The 19,517-nt window shown below is 37.1% G+C and overlaps 2 protein-coding genes across 2 annotated transcripts in view; one reads left to right on the plus strand and one right to left on the minus strand.

Moving 5' to 3' along the window:
• LOC307014439 (syntaxin-1B) overlaps positions 1-19,517 on the plus strand; it is a 96,141-nt gene that overhangs the window by 13,368 nt on the left and 63,256 nt on the right. The window lies entirely within an intron of this gene.
• Positions 15,634-16,797, minus strand: LOC307014440 (uncharacterized protein; the record flags this gene model as incomplete). Its single annotated transcript, XM_079642337.1, has 3 exons — positions 15,634-16,197; positions 16,326-16,463; positions 16,554-16,797. The coding sequence occupies 3 exons, from the start codon at positions 16,795-16,797 to the stop codon at positions 16,166-16,168; spliced, it is 414 nt and encodes a 137-aa protein (XP_079498463.1). The 3' UTR covers positions 15,634-16,165.

The following is a 19,517-nucleotide window of genomic DNA, read 5'->3' on the forward strand; positions in this document are numbered from 1 at the left end:
AAGGCATTAAAGGCTGCTAGATCGCTGAAATAAGAAGCAAAAAACTCTGCCTCACCACCCTCACCTGACTGTGCCCTTCCTTTAAATAGATTCCTGCAGCTAATGCCTGACATGAAGCCGGTGGTGTGCTGACATTACCTCACACTCAGATGTTCAAGGAAAAACATGACGAGGCTTGAGTCTGTGGGGCGACAAGACTAGAAGAAATATTCAGATGCATCAAAGTCAGCTTTATTGTCAACATTTCTACATGTGTTAAAGCATACTCAAAAATCTTTGCAAATTTGAAATAACCAAAAAGCAAAATGTAATTAAATTCTGATTTGTGATACCTAATTTGATTTGGACTTGACTTCAGAATCAGAAACAGGTTTATTACCAGGTAGGTTTATACGTACGAGGAATTTGACTTGTTGTCATGGTGCATAAAAACAAGAATTAAAAACACAGGTAGAGAACTAGAAAAGTATTGCAAATAATCAAAAATATATAGTAAAATATAAAAGTATTTACATTGCTATAGGATTGAAATAGAGGATTACCGGATTTATTGCAAATAACCCAAGACTTGTAAGACCGTATGACTTATTTGAAATTACTTGATAGTTTCCTAATGACATGGACTCATTGTCAAATGGTTTGAAACAAGGCCTCTATTTTGAAACTTGACTTGGGTCATTTAAATAACATGAGCACTGACTTGGACTTGTGTCAAGTGACTCAAGACTGCTGTAGAATTGTTTGAGAACCTTGGCTAGAGACTAAACATTTACTTGTTTTGAATTACTTAAACTTGCCTCCAAATGAATCAGTAATAGAGATGGACCTTAACTTAAAATTGAGTTAGACTTGTTATTATTTTCCAATGACTTGATGCGTGCCAATAGATTTCTACTGAGTTTAAGACTTGTACCTGTTTCAAGACTGCACTTGCGCTTGTTTGAGTGACTCAATATCTGACTTGAATTTATGACAAAATTCCTGAAGACTGCAGTAGGATTTATTTTGGATGATTTAGTGCTAGCTGAATTACTTTTACTATTCTATTGTCTCAAAACTTCACTTCACTTGTTTCAATTACTTGAAGCCAGACTAGTATTGTTGAAGTGACTTGAAACTCCAGTTGAACGTTTTTTGGATGACTTTTCCTTGTTTTTAAATAGCTTGAGGCCTGGAATTCTTGACTTGGACCTGTTGGTACGCCTTGTCCTTTCTATACACATATCTTTAATTTGTGGGGACTTGTTATAAATGACTTGTTTGGATTACGTTGTTTTTGCCCAATGACTCATGGTAGATGGTTTGAAACTTGAGAACTTTTTTTCGAAATAATTGGGCTCATTTAGAAATGATTTGAAACCTTGGTGCAAATTATTCCACACTGACTTGTTTTTATGAACTACGACGTGGAATTGTTTTGCATTTGTTTGAACATGGCCTTTACTTGATGAAAATGACTTGATACTGCAGTGCTTACCAAATTATTTCGACTTGTTTTAAAATTGCCTGAGCCTTGACTTTGTTTCTAGACTTGTCTTGGACCTGTTTATAAGTCTTAGACTTTTTTAATACAACTTGAATATTGAATTTGTATTGTTTTACAGTTTGACCTACCTTCTGTGACATAGCTTGAATGACTTATTATGAATCACACCTTTTAATTGACTTTAAATTGTGTTTTTAATGATTCGATTCTGGACTTAAACTAGTTTTGAATTGCTTGGACATTTCATTAAAACCAGATTTGGAATTTAACTTAAGACATGACTTGTTCTTGCAAATGACTTGATACTGCAGTATGATCAGCTTTTCAACTGGCTTTTACTCGTTTTAAAAATGTCTTGAGGCTTTGCCCTGATTCAAGAGTTGACCTGAACTTGTTAATACGTTTTGTTTTGCATTACATGGATTCGTCTCAAATAATCGAAACTAAAGTTAGGCTTAAACTCTAGAACTAGACTTAATTACAAATGACTCAAGACTGCAGTAGGACTCATCTTCAAATGGCTTGAGACTTGGCCTTAATTTAAGACATGACTTGGGCTAATTTGAAAGTCCAAGACCTTTTTCAAATAACTAAAAACATGCCTAGAACTTGTTTTGGATTTGGAGTACAATTAAATGAAATGTACACACTTCTCTTGTTTGACTTGGACTTGAGACTTGACTTTGACTTGATTTGACTTCCACTTGAATACATTAACTTGCTACTTCACGGGGCTTTATTTGTTCTAGAACTGAGTCGGATGTGTTTTTCAAAAGATTGTAGGCATGACTTGGACTTATTTTGAACGACTGGAGAAACTTCTCAGCTCCAAATTAATTCATCTCTAGCAACTGCCACTGAGGCTCATGGGAACTGCAGTTCTTGGATATATAACTTCAAAATTGATTTTGAATCCCAAATATCAAAAACTAAAGAATCTGCTTTCTTTTTTCTGGTCAAATTTAGCTCACTATTTAATTGTGAATCATCGCCTCTTCAGATATTTTTGGGGATGCAAACCCGAAAACTGAAATGAAGAATAACTTTAGAAATAATATGGAGGTCATATAATGGCATCAGTATTTCACATGTTTTATAACCAGTTAAACCTTAAAGGGATTTATACTGTTCATAAAATCAGATCTGTGTCACATACATAGTTAAAAAACTGGGGCCGTATTCACAAAGGATCTTAGGGCTAAAAGTAGCTCCTAACTGGCGAATTTAGGAGAAACTCCTAAACATAATGGGCGTGTCAGTCTTAAATTTAGGACTCCTAATTTTATTCACTAAGAGCAATTCACAAAGTGTTTTAGGCCTAAAAGTAGCACTTAAGTCTGGGAGAGCTTAAAAGTCCTCGAGAGGACTCCGAACTCAGTAAGACCTATTCACAAAGAATCTGAAAATGGCTGCGAGACGAAATGTTTTGGAGACAATGGAAGACTGTGAATTGATCAAGAGATATAGGCTAAATCATGAGGGTATCAAACTTCTTGTGGAATTAGTGCGGGATGCAATAACATCCCAGACTAACAGGAATAACCCGATTAATCGGGAAATAAAATGTTTGGCAACACTACGATATTTAGCAACAGGGAAAATGCAACTTTGCAATGCCGACGATTTAGGAATATCGCAACCATCAGTCAGCCGTGCCATAAACCAAACCATCAACGCGCTCTCTAGACCACATATCATCCAACAGTTTATCCGGTTTCCTTTGGACAATCAACAACTACACAGGATCAAAGCCAACTTCATGGCAATTGCAGGTATGCCCGGTGTGGTCGGTGCTATTGACGGGACGCACATAAAAATAATTGCGCCATCAAAAGATGAGGACGTGTTCGTCAATAGAAAGAAAGTACATTCCATCAACACGCAGATTGTTTTCATTCATCATGATAGGGGGACTTGAACGGCGGTATGGTCTGTTATTGAAAGTGTTTAAGTGCTGGAAATATGCTCATTGGATAATAGTTTGCAGGGTGCTTTTAATTGCCCCCTTGATTTAATGCAATTTACGTATTTTTATTGTTTGCTCTCTCTCTTTAACGTGCATATACGTCATTATCGTGGTCTGCACAAACTTGTCATCATGCGTGTATTCTGCTAACTGCACTGTCCATAACTATTTGATAGGAATACATTTCTAGCCTAGGCTATTTCCTTGTTTTTCGGTGATTTAGTGGGCTCGTTTGTGGGATGTTGCGGATGAGTTTCACCGAGACCGCCTGCTCTGAACAACCAATCACCGTACTGACCGCTTCTAAACTCATGCACGAGAATCGACGTAATCCATAGCAACGGCGCGTCACTCTTAGTTCACTCTTAGTGATTTATCCTTAGTATGAGTAGGTCTCAGCGGCTTTGTGAATAACTTTTAAGAAAAAACTCCTACGTAAAATGTTTTAGCGCGAGTTAGGAGCACTCCTAGCGGTAAGATAAAATGCTTTGTGAATACGGCCACAGATCTTGAAGGTTATAATGAATTTCCTTATTTTAGACATTTTTTTTATTTTTAACAGCTCTTACTGTAACAGTTTTTACAATATTTATATTCATTTTTGTTTACCTTTAGGCTACTCTTAAAGGGTGTATGTATGCAACATTTTACAATATGATAAGATAAAATAGCAAAGCATCAACAGAATAGAAGAACAACATTGAAAAAAGGAAAATAAAATAAATCTATGTATATTTTTCCTGGATAAGATATTCCGTTGTTTCTGCAGTGTCTGAGCCAGTATAAATGGGACGCTGCAGGGTCTTGGTGGATGGATGTGCGCAGACAGCTGCAGACTGACGGCGAGGTCACGTCAAAGACTCGCCGTCTCTCCGTCTCGCCTCAAAGTTTTTCAATCTCAAACACACAGAGGATGACTTTCACTTTTCTGGGATTAATTACTTATTGAAAAAACGTATTACTCCAGCACACACACAGGCAGCACCTCACACAGAAATATTAATTAAAATCCAAGGAATAATATTAATCTCCGTTTTAAAATGAGGTATTTGCAGGATGAGAACAAACAAAACAAATGTTCCCATCCACTCAAATGATTTGTTTACTGCTTTTATGTCTTCCCTCCAATATTGTCTGTGCATTTCTTCCTCCAGTATAATATTTAGTATTATTAATGTTGTTTTATTGTCCTCACTACACCACCAGGACAATAGTACTTTCAAAATATTAAATCTAAGAATCTGATAATAGTTGTATGTATTCTGCAACAAACAATAGATAAAAGAACACATTTATTGTTACAAAAATTATCTTTGAATAATATTTCATTTCAACTCTCAGCTGCAACATTAAAGTCATGAACACATAATACATCAAAAACAATAATAACATATGTTATTCTGCAGAATAATTACTCTGTTAGACATTTCAATGTGTCCAATAATTGTTTTTTTGACCAAATATTTGCAGATTTCATGATAATCGCCTAAATGTTTTTAGATATTTTCTCAGCTTTTTGAACATTAAAGCATGGAGACATGTTACAGTAGAGACACACCATACTGATAAAAACATACTGATATTAACCTGAAAATGAGCATGTCCTCTTTAACTTGTCATATGGGAGCTTTTTTTTTTCAAACGCTTTATTTTACTTTACTTCATCTAGCTTTGCCTAATCTGTACTGCTGTATTTTACTTTGGAGAACACATTTATGAGTTACTGACCTTTTTCTGTAGGATTTATGATCTGCTGCAGCTTTACTTAATGATATATTCAATGCATATATTTAACAAATATCAATATGTTGGAGCCACAGGTACAGGCTTGTGTTTCTGCATGTCTTTCGTGTATTTCTGTGTCCTTATGTGTCCTAGCCAAAAAACAGTCAATAAACCAATACAGCTTCATCTTCCGAATGAGCCATTTGCTCTTGAGAATCAAACACACACACACACACACATACACACACGTACACACACACACACACACACACGCACGCACGCACGCACGCACGCACGCACGCACGCACGCACACACACACACACACACACACACACACAAACACACACAAGCACGCATGCACACTTATTAGTTTATATACTAATTTGAGATAATGGTGAAAAAAGGAAATTATTGTTTTTAAGTTTTAATACTTGTGTATATTGTGTAAAACAAACTGTGTATCCTTCAAGAATGATGTAATATTAAGATTACCTGGGCATTTTTGTAAAATGTAACTATTAATATTGAAGTGTATTCAAAGCAAAACATTGTAAGCCAGAAGTGATCAAAAAACATGAAACAACAGATTCATGGCTTAAAATAAATCAGAGGTATTACCACGTTCAACAATCAATATTGTGATTGTGCCGCGCAGCTGCGATGCTTATTGGTTCATCTCATCAATATCGGATCAATACTCTATTGATCGGATATGCTGCTGGTGTTGAATTGAACACATGACATGTTTTAACACTAAACACACAGCATTCGGTTTGAAAGGATATTTACTTTAGTTTTGATTCAGAATATTTATTTCCTTTAAAACCCATAACCTTATTTTGTCCAGGATCTTTCAAACTATGGAATAATCTGTTTTTTTTAATTCAATAAAAAGTCATTCAAAGTGCTTTAAATTAAACCGACAGAAAATACAGACGACAGATGGAAATCGTCTTAAACATCCATTTAAAAAGGGGAAATAAATTAAAAGAATTGCTGGTCAAGTAAAATGGAAAACAACCGAATACCCAGGATTGAGCCTTGTGGAACTCCACTCCACTCGTCATGTCAGACTTTTCTTAAGAATAATGATATAATTGATCATATCAGGAAACGCCCAAATACAAGACACGATATGTTAAAAGCCGTCAAGCTGTAGGGATTCTGATTCTCAGCCTTCTTGGAATTCAATCGCTGCAGATCAAATATCTCACATTTGTTGCAAATGTCCAAATGTTAGTTTAGATTTCTTGCAAAAAGAACACAAGTCAGTACTTGAGCAATCTGAACATAGCATATTTAAAATATTATATTGTTTATGTTTTATATTTAAATGCTAAATAATCTTTAATACTATAGATAGACTATCAAATACAAGAAAAACAAATACCTAAACAGCAGGTAGAAATCAGATTATAAAAGCATTAAGCTAAACCATCGAAATGTTTTAATATTGAGAAACATAGATATGTTCGCACAAACCTACCCAGTTAATATGTAGACACACATACATGCATTAATTCATCAAATTATATATATTAATACTTATTGTCGAAGGAAATAGTTTTCCCTCATCCCATAATCACATTTGTATCTGATTGTTTGTATAATTGTATTATTGGAATGAACATTTTTAAAATATTGTATTGTTATACTTTAGGATCTGTCTCTTCAATATTTCACACACAAGACGAACATTCCACAGTAAAACATACACAACAAGTAAAGCACAAGTAGCAATAAACCTAAGAAATTATTTATTATTAGTTGTTATCCCATCATCCTCCCCCGTCCTCCCCTTGCTGCAGCAGCACTGGGATGAAGGATTCGGCAGCACTGAGGCACCCTGGGTAATCTAACAGTTTTCCCAGGATGCAATGAGTCATGGAATCAATACCTAATCTTCTTCTTTTAGTCGGGTGGCATTCATGCGTGTGTGTGTGTGTGTGTGTGTGTGTGTGTGTGTGTGTGTGTGTGTGTGTGTGTGTGTGTGTGTGTGTGTGTGTGTGTGTGTGTGTGTGTGTGTGTGTGTGTGTGTGTGTGTGTGTGTGTGTGTGTGTGTGTGTGTGTGTGTGTGTGTGTGTGTGTGTGTGTGATATGCACACATTTACACAGAATTCAAAAATTATTTGTAGGCAAGGCAAGTTTATTTTTTATAAATGTTGATGTATTTTGTTTTAATTGCGACAAAGTGCAAAATAAATACATTATAAAAGGACATTTAAAAAGAAATTAAAAACAGTTATTAGAGGAAAACCAATATAATACAATAACAAGCTTAAACAAAATGATATACTGTGTATATAAAATATCCAACTGTATGTATTATGATAACATTGAATATCCATAAAAACAGATATATAAATAAAGTTAAATAAAATGAAATCCAACTCAGAAGATATAATGTAAAATAATATAGTAAAGTAGAATGTACACCATTTTTATATATTTATATAAGATACAAATATATATATATCATATTTTATATTTAAAATAGAATAAAATAAAATATAAAAAAATAACATAGAGAATAAACTTGAATAAAATAATATATAAAGATAATAAAATATAAATTAGTTTAAAACTTTTAATACATTATAATATATAATAATGTAATAAATAATAATATTTTATTATATTCCATGTTTATTAAAAATATTGTATTGTATTTCTAATGAAATATATTTCATTTTTATTGAAATATATACATAACATATGCAAAAATAAAAGTATAAAAATATATATATATTGTTAATATTATCAAATAAAAAAATATTTATAAAAATGACAAAAGCAAAATTGAATTTATAAAATAGAATAAAAAATAGAATGTAATTTATTCAAATATATTAACATTTTAATTCATTTGTTCTCATTATCAATCTATAATATTATATCATTATATGAATGTAATAATGTGCCATGCAAATAAACCGTGATTAATATTGGAAAGAATAACAACCATATCGTCCCTGAGTCAAAATAAAACACTCAGTTGAATCCACTGTGTAAAAATGAATCCATTCATCTCACTGCGCTGTGTGTAAATGAAGCCTGTGGTGCATTCATGTGCTCATAAGAGGTCTGAGGTTCTCAATCTCTAAGAAGACATTCATTAACTGTGTGATGTTCAAGTTCAATTCCAGCTTTTAGAGAAGTGAAGGTGAGGTTAGTGTTGGTGAGCGGTCACACAGCACAGATGGACTCAGGGTAGAGCCAGAGATCCCAGAGGATTGTGGGTAACGTTGCTCGCTGCTGGCATGCTCTACTGCTAACACACACACAAACAAACACTGTGTATTTATGCATGCAGAAACACACAGTCACTGTGCTGGCATCAGAAACACTGACACCTGAGGTCAACGTCCTGATTTAAGTCAGCATGACATGAGAGGGGGGAGAGGGGGTGTTACAAAGAGAAGGAAAGGGAGGGTTAGGGTGAAGGAAAGGAAAGGACACACAGGGGGAAGGAAAGGAAAGGAAATGAAGAAAGGAGGGAGGAAGATGAAAAGGATGAGAATGAATAGAGGGAAAGGAAAGAAATCAGGAGAGGAAATAAGAATATTGAATAAAATATTATAGATATTACATATATATATATATTAACTAAATAAAATGTAAACCAATTTAAAGATTAAAAAAACAAAATTGTATTATAAAATAAATATAATATGAAATGAAAAAAACAAAATAGAATATATATACAAATAGAATACAAAATAAAATGGATTGAAAATGGAATAAAATAAAATTGACTGCAAATATATAAATATAAAATAAAGTGGACTATAAAGAAAATTGAAAAGACAATCAAATATATAAAATAGAGACCTGAGATTTGTATATTTCTGATATTAATTTGTGACATTAAAGGAAAACTAATGACTTATTGAGCTAATTCTATTTTGAATATTGTTTATGTTTTTAATGTTTGTGACTGCTGTTTATTGTAACCTGATTTTCTAGTATTTTCCCACGTGTTATTGCAGTTATTCTGACATGCATTTGTACAGTGCAGCTGCAGTGTACTGTCCTCCCCTCCCCCATGCTGTAAGCACTCCTCACCCCCCCCCCCCCCCTCTCTCTCTGTCACAACCCATCCCCCTCTCCTCCATCTTTTCTCCTCTCTCTGCAGAGCTGCAGGCTCTCTGCTCACTCATTCACATTAATCACATTAATGTGCTCGTAAACACGCATGTACACATCTGTGTTCTCACGCTACATATTCGTTAAAAGATGAGGGGCTCTTTTTAAATATATATTATTTGAATCAATGGGCAGCAATATCTGAATCACACCTACTCCATTACGTTTGGTTGAGACAGAATATGTTCAAATCAAAAGTCTTAAAATGTCCTCATGGACATTGGGCATACAATTTAAAAAAGTAAATATGAGAATTTACATTTTTTATATTTGTATTGTTGTAATAATAAAGAAAATATATTAAAATATATTTGTAATTAATTAATTATATTTTAATTGCTGCCATTCATAATGTATTTGGTATAGTATTCTTCCAATTGAAAATAATGAAACATAAAATTAATTACTAATACAATTAAACTGTATTATTATTATAGTAATTATTTTTATTATTATTGAGCTATTGATTTGTTTAATTAATGTAGTATTTATATATACACTCTATACCTTTTTATATCGTCTGAAGTGCCGTTGATATTGTTGTTTTTTAAGAGTGCTGAAAAGTTAATCGCGGATGATTCATGCAAAAATAAAATTGCTGCTAAAACCTGACAACCTACGACTTGAACGCACCCTAACTTTATGAGAGTGGTTCTCAACTGGTGGGTCGCGACCCAAAAGTGGGTCACGGACCCGTTTCGAGTGGGTCGCAGATGTGTGATTGACAGTGGCGAGCCGTGACTTTTATACCTAGGCCCTATGACCCCAACCCCTACCCTCCGAAAAAAAGAGTTATTACGTCAATCAATCAATCAATATATAAATATTTATTTATAAATGTTACATTTGTCTCAGTGGACTTCACAGTTTGTACAGGATATCAGTATGACAATACGACACCCTCTGTCCTTAGACCCTCACATCGTACACAGTAGCGTGGCGTGGGAAAAAAATTAGGGGAAGCCAATAATACGTCCTTTCTTTTGGGGTGGGGGGGGTGTGGTGGTCAATGTAATAACGTAACCAGATGAGTGATTACAGCGCCCGGTATCATTTTACACACATTTGTATCATACAGATGCAGGACTTACACACGCCTGTTATCTGACCGACAGGTCCGCACGCACTCTCCAGCCGAAACTCTAATAAGCATTCATTCACAAACTAAATCAGGAGACCTTTAACGTTTTACGTCCGGTTCGCTCCTTTGTTCCTCGCTGTACACAGCTCCAGTTTGGGCATTGGCCTGTCATCAGATTGTATTTGTTATTGCGGCTGCAGCGGAAGTTTAGTACAATTAGTTTTGATTAAATACTCAAAATCTCCACCCTCCATAATTGCACTTGCTTCAGTCGCTTGCTACTTTCTAACGGCGGTGAGAGTGGTGCAGTGACGCTCTGTTTCACTCTTTGTAAAATACTCAATGAGAATGGGGGAGAGACGGGCCGACAGCAACACACAACAAAGAATTTCCGAAACTAAACAAAGTGTTTTTATTTATTTATTAAAATTATAACTACAATCCGAAAAAACAGGGGAAGCCTGGCTTCCCTTAGCCTCCATGAGAAAACGCCACTGATCGTACAAGGAAAAACTTCCGGAGAAAACCCACAGTTTAAAGGGAAAAATGGGAGAAACCTCAGGGAGAGCAACAGAGGAGGGATCCCTCTCCCAGGACGGACAGACGTGCAATAGATGCCGTGTGTAAATTGAAAAGATAATACATTTGCAACATAGGTAGTCCAAATGTTTGGAAATGCATGTGTGTATAGAAGATGAATCCACGAGGATATCCATCCAGGACTTATGATCCAGGACCACAGCCACGGCTCAAGATCCAGGACTCGCGATCCATGACACAGGACCGCAGGATCATCCATGACTCCGGATCCCGGCGTATATAGACACCAAAAAGAAAGAAATTTGGGGAAGCTGGGTTAATCGGAACATGAGAGTACACAGGTATAGACAGAGAGAAGGAAGAAGTAAGATGTCCCCCGACAAACTAAGCCTATATCAGCAAAACTAGGTGCTGAATCTAATCAGCCCTAACTATAAGCTTTATCAAAAAGGAAGGTCTTAAGCGCACTCTTAAAAACGGATAGGGTGTCTGCCGCCCGAACACAAACTGGAAGCTGATTCCACAAAAGTGGAGCTTGATAAGAAAAGGCTCTGGCTCCCATTGTACATTTAGAGACTCTAGGAACAACCAACAACCCTGCATTCTTGGAACGCAATGCCCTAGTAGGACAGTAGGGTATAATGAGTTCTTTAAGGTAAGACGGCGCCTGCCCATTAAGGGCTTTTTAGGCGAGAAGAAGAATTTTAAATTCTATCCTGTGTTCTATAGGGAGCCAGTGTAAGGCAGCCAGAACAGGAGTAATGTGGTCCCTTTTCCTAACTCTGGTTAGTACACGAGCTGCAGCATTTTGAATCAGCTGAAGCGACTTGACTGACTTCTAGGTACACCCTGATAATAAGGAGTTACAATAATCCAGCCTTGAACTAACAAATGCATGGACTAGTTTCTCTGCATCGTTTTGAGGCAAGATATGCCTGATTTTTGCAATGTTACGTAGATGGAAGTAGGCGGTCCTTGAAATAGATTTTATGTGGGTGTTAAAGGATAAATCCTGATCAAATATAACACAAAGATTCCTTACAGTCTCACTGGAGGCCAAATGAATGCCATCCATAGTTAGTATATCTTTAGATAATTTGTTTCGTAGATTCTTCGGGCCAAGTACAATAACTACAGTTTTGGTCGTGTTTAACAAAAAAAAATGTAAGTTCATCCACGTTTTTAAGTCCACGTCACAGTGTATACTTCGCTGGAATATCAAAAGAATGGCCCGGGGTGCAAAACCAAGCGGCAAACTCTGGAGCAGAGCCTTGAGGCCAATAAGGAAGTGCCACAAACTGCATTTCATCTATTGGCCGAGAGGTGATGACTGCAGAAAGGATCAATTTCCATAGACCCCCATGTTAAAATGCCCAACTTTACTGCAGAAATAAACATGTTTCTAGCCCTGGATGCCATACAAATTATTCAGGATATATTTAGATTCCACCTTTATGATTATTAATTGTTGAGTGAATTGTTTTATAACGCAACCCCCTTTATTTATATTAGGTCTTAACGTTTTTGCATACATTAGGGCGTGGTCACTTTGATGGAGAGGTACGTGCCTCACTGTCAGCTAACAGCAACTTGTTCACTCTGCTAGATTACAATGTTAGCTAGTTGTAGTTACTGTACTTGACCCTTTAGCCGTGTTCGTGGTGATGCCTTTTTGGGAATGTTGTTACAAATACCAGACAATTAAAATGTCATGCTGTGCCGTTGAATGTACTAACAGAGCTTCCAAGAAGTCTAAAATAATAATATTATACATGTTAACCCCGTTAGCAGGTGTTTGTGTGCTTGTTAGCTTAGCTTGTTATATATCTTATTAGCCAGCTTAGGACGTAACCCTTTATACATGTATATATATATATGTACATATACAGTTTAGTTTATGATTCAGCCTTGGGTAAGACTTTTATAGTCTATGGCTATGACGCCCATAATGCTAAACGGGAGCAAATGTTAAAAGGGTACCCAATTATCCCAGTGGTGGCCGCCGGAGCTAACAGAGCCGCAGGGGGCTGGCTCCAGCTGGCGTCCTGGTGGCTGGAGCTAGCCCCCTGCGGCTCCATTAGCTCCAGGCGGCGGAGTCCGGCGTTATAACTGGAGATCAAGGAATGCAGCGAAACGCGGACTTGGTTCGCCTGCAGCCCGCTGTAGTATTAGCTAAATAAATTATGTTGAACAAGGCTTATTAAGCTGAACATCGCCACAATTGTTCTGCTATGTATCGGTACTCATTTTATTAACGTGTGAATGACAAGCATTAAGAATAACAAAAAATTGTAAATGATCTTGCAGATTGTCTCGTTTGATCATGAATATAACGTTTATAGTGGAACTACACTGTTTTATCAAAACCAAAGTGCCACGCAGTAACTTGTATGCATGTATTTCATGTTAGCTTAGCTTGGTAGCCTCAGCTAGCTCTGGAACTTCCAGCTCGGTGGCAGCAGGTCCCGCCTCGGCTCCGCCTCTTTGCCCTTATTTGGATCAGGCTGGAGCAGGCGGGAGTTAGACTCTGACGTCACTGTCGAGACGTTAGTGGCCGACTCCGCCTACTGAGGGCTTCTCGGCAACTCTGCAGAATCCTATGGGTGACGTCACGGACACTACGTCCATTTATATATACAGTCTATTTGCAAAACGCATCAATGACAGCGACCCTCTACCACACAAAACAACACCTGTAAATAACCCAATTTGTGTTCTTTGAAATTGAAAAGGATATTGCATTGTGTTTGTTACTTTCGTTGTAGTTGTATGTCTTAAGTGTAATTTGGCATGCTTTTATTTTGAAGGCGAGTTTACGCTGTTGACAGGAAGTTGTTGTTGCCATGAAAACAAGAAAAGCTTTACAGCGGGCGGAACTTGTCATGAAGTCTGCAATAATAAAACCCATCCATTTAGAAGGAAGATATGATTGGTCAATTGTACTGTCATTTGCAACCCTGTCTCCCAAAAATTACGTTCCCACAGAACTAAACTGCATTCCCAATTACGTTTATTTTCTACATATCTTCTAGAAACATATTTTCTCCCATGTTACGTTTGTTATGAACGTATCTTAAATACTTTTATTTTCTACATATCTTTGCCATTTATTGTCTTGCTTATAATAATGATAATAGTCATTTATAAATATCATTTTAGAGCACAAATTTGAAATCGAGAATCGGGCTCGATATATGGTTAAATTAAAATCAGTAGGTGAGGCTGTAATTTCGCCAGCTGTTACTCTCATGAGCGAGGCAGAAAAATAATAGTTTTATCATGCCAAAAAGCTGCTGTGTTGTTTATTGCACCTCAAACATTAAAACAAATCCAGAGTTACGTGTTTCTGTACTTCCTCTAAGAACAAAGGACAGTAAAAGAAGAGCTCTGTGGCTTCAGGCTTGATCGCCGTTCAAATGACAGCGTTGGTTTCCCCAAAAGTGGGCGGGGCTGTAAAGTGACGTAGATTTTACTCTCATCTATTATTTAAAACCATTCTATTTATTCTAACGTGAATTACATGCCAGTATTTTATCTTTTAATTTAGCGATTTGTTTTTGCATTTTTAACTAGGAATGTTTTCATGTTGAACCTGGAATTACGTCACTTCACTTTGTCTTCTTCGTCCCTTTTACGTTCCAGACAATGCATGGCACAGCGTAACAGACTGAACAGCGACCCCAGGTGTGTCTACATTGGAATTACATCTTCATTACTGAAGGAAAAATACTTTACTTAGTGTTTGTTAACTGGGTTTTTAATGCAGTTGGCTTTTCTTAATGGTTACAATATTGCTATGAGTTATATCTGAAGCAAATTATGTTTCTGAAGATGTGTAGTCAATTCCACCCTTCAATGTAGCATAAATGAGAACTCTCAATACAGGAACAATACCGGAAACAGACGTAGGACAGATCTTCAGCTCGCTGATTGGATGTTTTAGCCACAATGCACGTTGGGATATGGTGTTTATGCGATGGGAAATCCGAAAACATCTAAAGAAAAAATAATAATACTTTATTCCGAGTGTTCTTGCTTTTCTCTTTGGAAGTCATCACATAACAGCATTGTAATACACAGTTTGGCTGCATTAAATATTACTCATCTGCCGAAGTATTTATCAGGGATGCAAACACAGGTATGGTGAAAAAAGAGAGAACTATTCGAAGCAGAAAAAAAACTGCGTAATATACCATCTGACAAAGGCCTGTGCTATAATGCTTCAATTAACTGGCTATTCTTTATAATATACTCAGATCAATAGGAGACAGAGATGTTAAGTTATAAATCAAGGGGTTTTACTATTATTATTTACAGGTAGATATTATCAAGGGCGTAACTTTGGTTTAAGAAGTGGGGGACACACAAAACAGGGGGTCCTCCGCAATGAAACATATCTATTATCATTATATATAATGAGAGTGCAAACTTATCTAGTATCCTATCCATATGAACCTGTTTATTTGTGGGGGGACCTCACCTCCTCTAGGGGGGTCCGGGGGCATGCTCCCTCGGGAAGATTTTTTTCTTTAAATTGAAGTTAAATGCATCAATCTGGTGCACTTTGAGGGCAAAATTAAGAGATGTATGGATACATGTCTCAACACTCATATAAAACAGAACTGTATAATGCTTCAATTAACTGGCTATTCTTTATAATATACTCAGATCAAGAGGAGACATAGATGTTAAGTTATAAATCAAGGGTTTTTATTATTATTATTTACAGGTAGATATTATACACTTTTGACTTTAAGGGTTTTTCTTCTTCTTCTTTGCTTGCACAAGTGTTTCTACTGCTTTACGTCTAGCAGCATTCCGTTGCTTAGCTGCATGTCTCAACCTTGCTTCTTTCTCCTCTTGTTGTGCTGTCCTCTTGCTCTCTTGGGAACTTGCACATGTTTTCTTGAAGCCATACTCCACCTGTCTCCTCCCTTTCTCCATAAGCCTCTCCTCTCTCTGTGCTTTATCCCTTCTTGCAGCAGACCTCATGTTGCGGCACAGTGTTCTGTCAACTGGTCCAAACTTTTCGTCTTCTCTCTTAAACATCATGGTGGCAGTCATGCCCCTTCCAGGTTTTCTGCCACTTTACCAATATAGAGCTGGGAATAAAGTGTCCGGTTGGCCAAGTCCAATTCTGTCAATGCTTTGGGCGAAATCTTCAGATGCTCTGGTTTGATAAAGCAAGCCAGGAAGTTGTCAAACACTTGAAGCTGCTTGTCATGCAGCTTGTGGATCAAGGTTTGACTTTCCTTAAATGCACAGAAAGGGCACGTTTCAGTAAATACTGAACCATCTTTTGTTTATAAAATTGCAATAATTCATGTTATTTCTATATGGTGTGTGTTATATACACTGTATATATAAAAAAAACACTCACCTGGAAAACCATCACATACTCTTTTAGTATTGGCAGTACACTGAGGTACACACTGAGATGCAGGTCCACCTTTTTGGTTCTCAAACCAGATCTTCTTTACCACTCGGCTCTTCCTCTTCTTCCCCAATTCAGTCATACCTACCAAAAGAAAAAAAAAGATAACACATTTGATTACATTCAAACAGGACATTCACAATTTGAGTTCCTTGTTTAAACTAATATACATACCTTTCTTACTGAGGTCTTGGTGCACAAATGTGATCCTTCGCTGTGCTTTCTCGCTGACATTGTAGTCTTCATATAGCTGCTGCAATGGATCCTGGTAGAGAGCTTTGTCCTCTTTCCCCATGAAACCATAGTACAGGACCTTGTACACAGGCAGCAGTCTTTTTGTTTGCATCCCAACGTCATACGCAGACAACCAACAGTGGGAGACAAAACCTCCTTTGCAGCATTGTGCACATGGTGACATGAATCACCATCAACATCAAGAAGCGTTTTACAATGGTTCTGTCTAATTGTTGTCTCCAGTCCTGACTTGCTGCCTCGCATCACATTGCATGAGTCTAACATTATGCTGACCAGGTTTGACCAGGGAATATCTTTTTCCTTTAAGAAATTGCAGATGAGCTCCTCCAAGCTGGCAGCATTGACTTTAACAACTTCCAGAGAACCCAAATGTTCCACCACAACATCCTTCAGCTCTTGGTCAAAGTAGCTCACAAGCATTGCAAGCACCTTTTTATTACTGCTAGATGTACTCTCATCTACATTAAGAGAAAAGTGATACTTCCTTAAGCTGGAGAGCGTTCTCTCAGAGAATGTGTGGCCCAGACCATGCACCATCTTGTAAGAGGCAGCGGTTCGTGACAGTTTCATCCTACTAAGTGCTATTTTGTCTGCAGCCACTTGTTGACTCAGTTCAATTAGGACAGGTGCAGTTGAGAGAGGTAGGGAATGTTCAGCAATAACAGCCAGGAAAACAAATCTAATTTAGCTACAACGAACCTTCCTACTGACAGCACCTTTAACTTAGCATTTGCTCTAAAAAAAAAGCTCCCCCAACATTGCTCAAAAGCATTAGGACAGTTGTGTTGGCTACTCTTCTCCACACACACACACACACACACGCACACACACACACACACACACACACACACACACACACACACACACACACACACACACACACACACACACACACACGCACACACGCACACACGCACACACACACCTCTGCATTGGATATGCGATCACACATAGGTACTGGTAGTGTAGGCGCTATCCTTTCCCTGATCTTGTCAGCTGCCGCTTTGGGGGTTGCTGGGAATGGGCTCTTTCTGAGGAGTTGTGCAACACTTTGTGTTTCTGTGATTGTGGTCACTTTATGTCTGTGAATTTCTGTCTGACAGTGTGCCAACAGGCCATGCACGCCCCTGCTGCCATAATTTATTTATTTTGTGCACAGAGTGCATCTAGCACATCCTTTTTTGTCAACTGTTTTGAAAAAGTCTGACAGTGGGAATGTGTGTTTGACTGACTTCACCTCAATTGTGACATCTAGCTTTAGCCATGACCTCTTCCAGCTGGATTTGCAACCTGCATCCAGCTCTTTCACAACAAATGCATCACTTTCCTCAAGATCTTTCATTCTGAAAATGAATGCAAATTAGAGTTGTCACTAACGTTAAGTGTCCCCATTATTAAACACTCATTAGACTCATGGCTAGGCCTCTAAATCTTATTCAATATCAGATATGGCTACTTCAATACCAAACTAGTAAACTATACAGCAGTCATGTGTTCATTTCCACAGAGCACAAGAAAAATATGTCTAAGTATTAAGCTCATGTCGTTTATGTTGATCAGGTTGACAGAAATATAGTTCAAGTATAAAATTACCGCGTGCGTAATGCTAATTTATTTTAGCGCGTCGATCGCTCTTCTATGTTAGCATTGAGCTAACGGAGTATTTGCCAAATTAAAATTAAAAGGGTGTACACGTTTAGAATTGTACCTTAATAATAAATGGAGTCATTTGGAGTGAAATTGCCAATTTAATCGGAGGGCCGATCACCCTTAGGTACAAATAAAGCCTGTACATTTCATTTAGCTGACGCAATCCAATTAGCTGATGCAATAAAATTGTATTATACAAAAAATACCATTTATATATAGTCTATGGTAAAAATACATAACATACATGCACTTTAGAGCTAATGATGTTATAACAGCCAACAGAAAAATGTACTTACATGTGGTGGTTGCGCAACTGACTGGTGCAGAAGTGCGCGTCATTTGCGCATGACTGATGTGCAACAACATGTGACTCCTGTTTGTCTTCTGTTGGTTGCTTGTTAGCAAGCAGACCCTTCACGCGATAGCAGAGCGAACAGGTACAGGAGGTGTAGAGCGAGGGATCATTTGTCCACTAGTCATGCTCGCGGATGGATACAAAAATATACTTTGGCGGCCGTTAATAGGCTATACGTGGGCGGCCCGCCCAAGTAAAGTCTATTTTTGAAGAGAGAAGTTGTCCCTCAGTCCGTGAGTCGGACCCCCCCCCCCCCCCCCCCCCAAACAAAAACTCTTTGGTTCTCCACGAATTACACAAGTCACCCAAATCAGCGTTAAAAAAGCGGGAGGCGCCGAAAAGCGACTAATTTGTATGTATGATTTATAGAGCCCTGATGAGAAGACTTGACAAACTTGAAGAACTGCCGCCGATCATAAATATATCAACAATTAAACAACATCTTACATTTATTTTCACAAAATACATCTCCTTGCAGTATCAATAGTAATTTGGCTGACTTTTATATTTGATCCAATTGGTAGATAGGTTATATTTACACCATAACGGTGCACAGCTGATAGAAAAGGACTTGTAGTTTTTAAAGATATTACTGATTTTCTTTGAATATAAGAATGTAAACACTGAGTTGAGAGAATAGTCAGGGGATTTGGGTGATGGGAGACACATCTATGGAATCACAATTTAAATAGCTTACCATTAAATGACGGATATACCTTTCTGTCTGTGATGTTTTACAAATCAGATATTAATGTGTAGAAGTAAAACATGAGAAATAGTATAGCAATATCCTGTAAAATTATGTAAAAACATGAATACAACTACACATCTTCAGATGTTATACATACATAAGTGTCCTACACTAATAATACAAAGTT

This window comes from Notothenia rossii, assembly GCF_949606895.1.
Source record: "Notothenia rossii genome assembly, chromosome: 8".
NCBI lineage: Eukaryota > Metazoa > Chordata > Actinopteri > Perciformes > Nototheniidae > Notothenia > Notothenia rossii.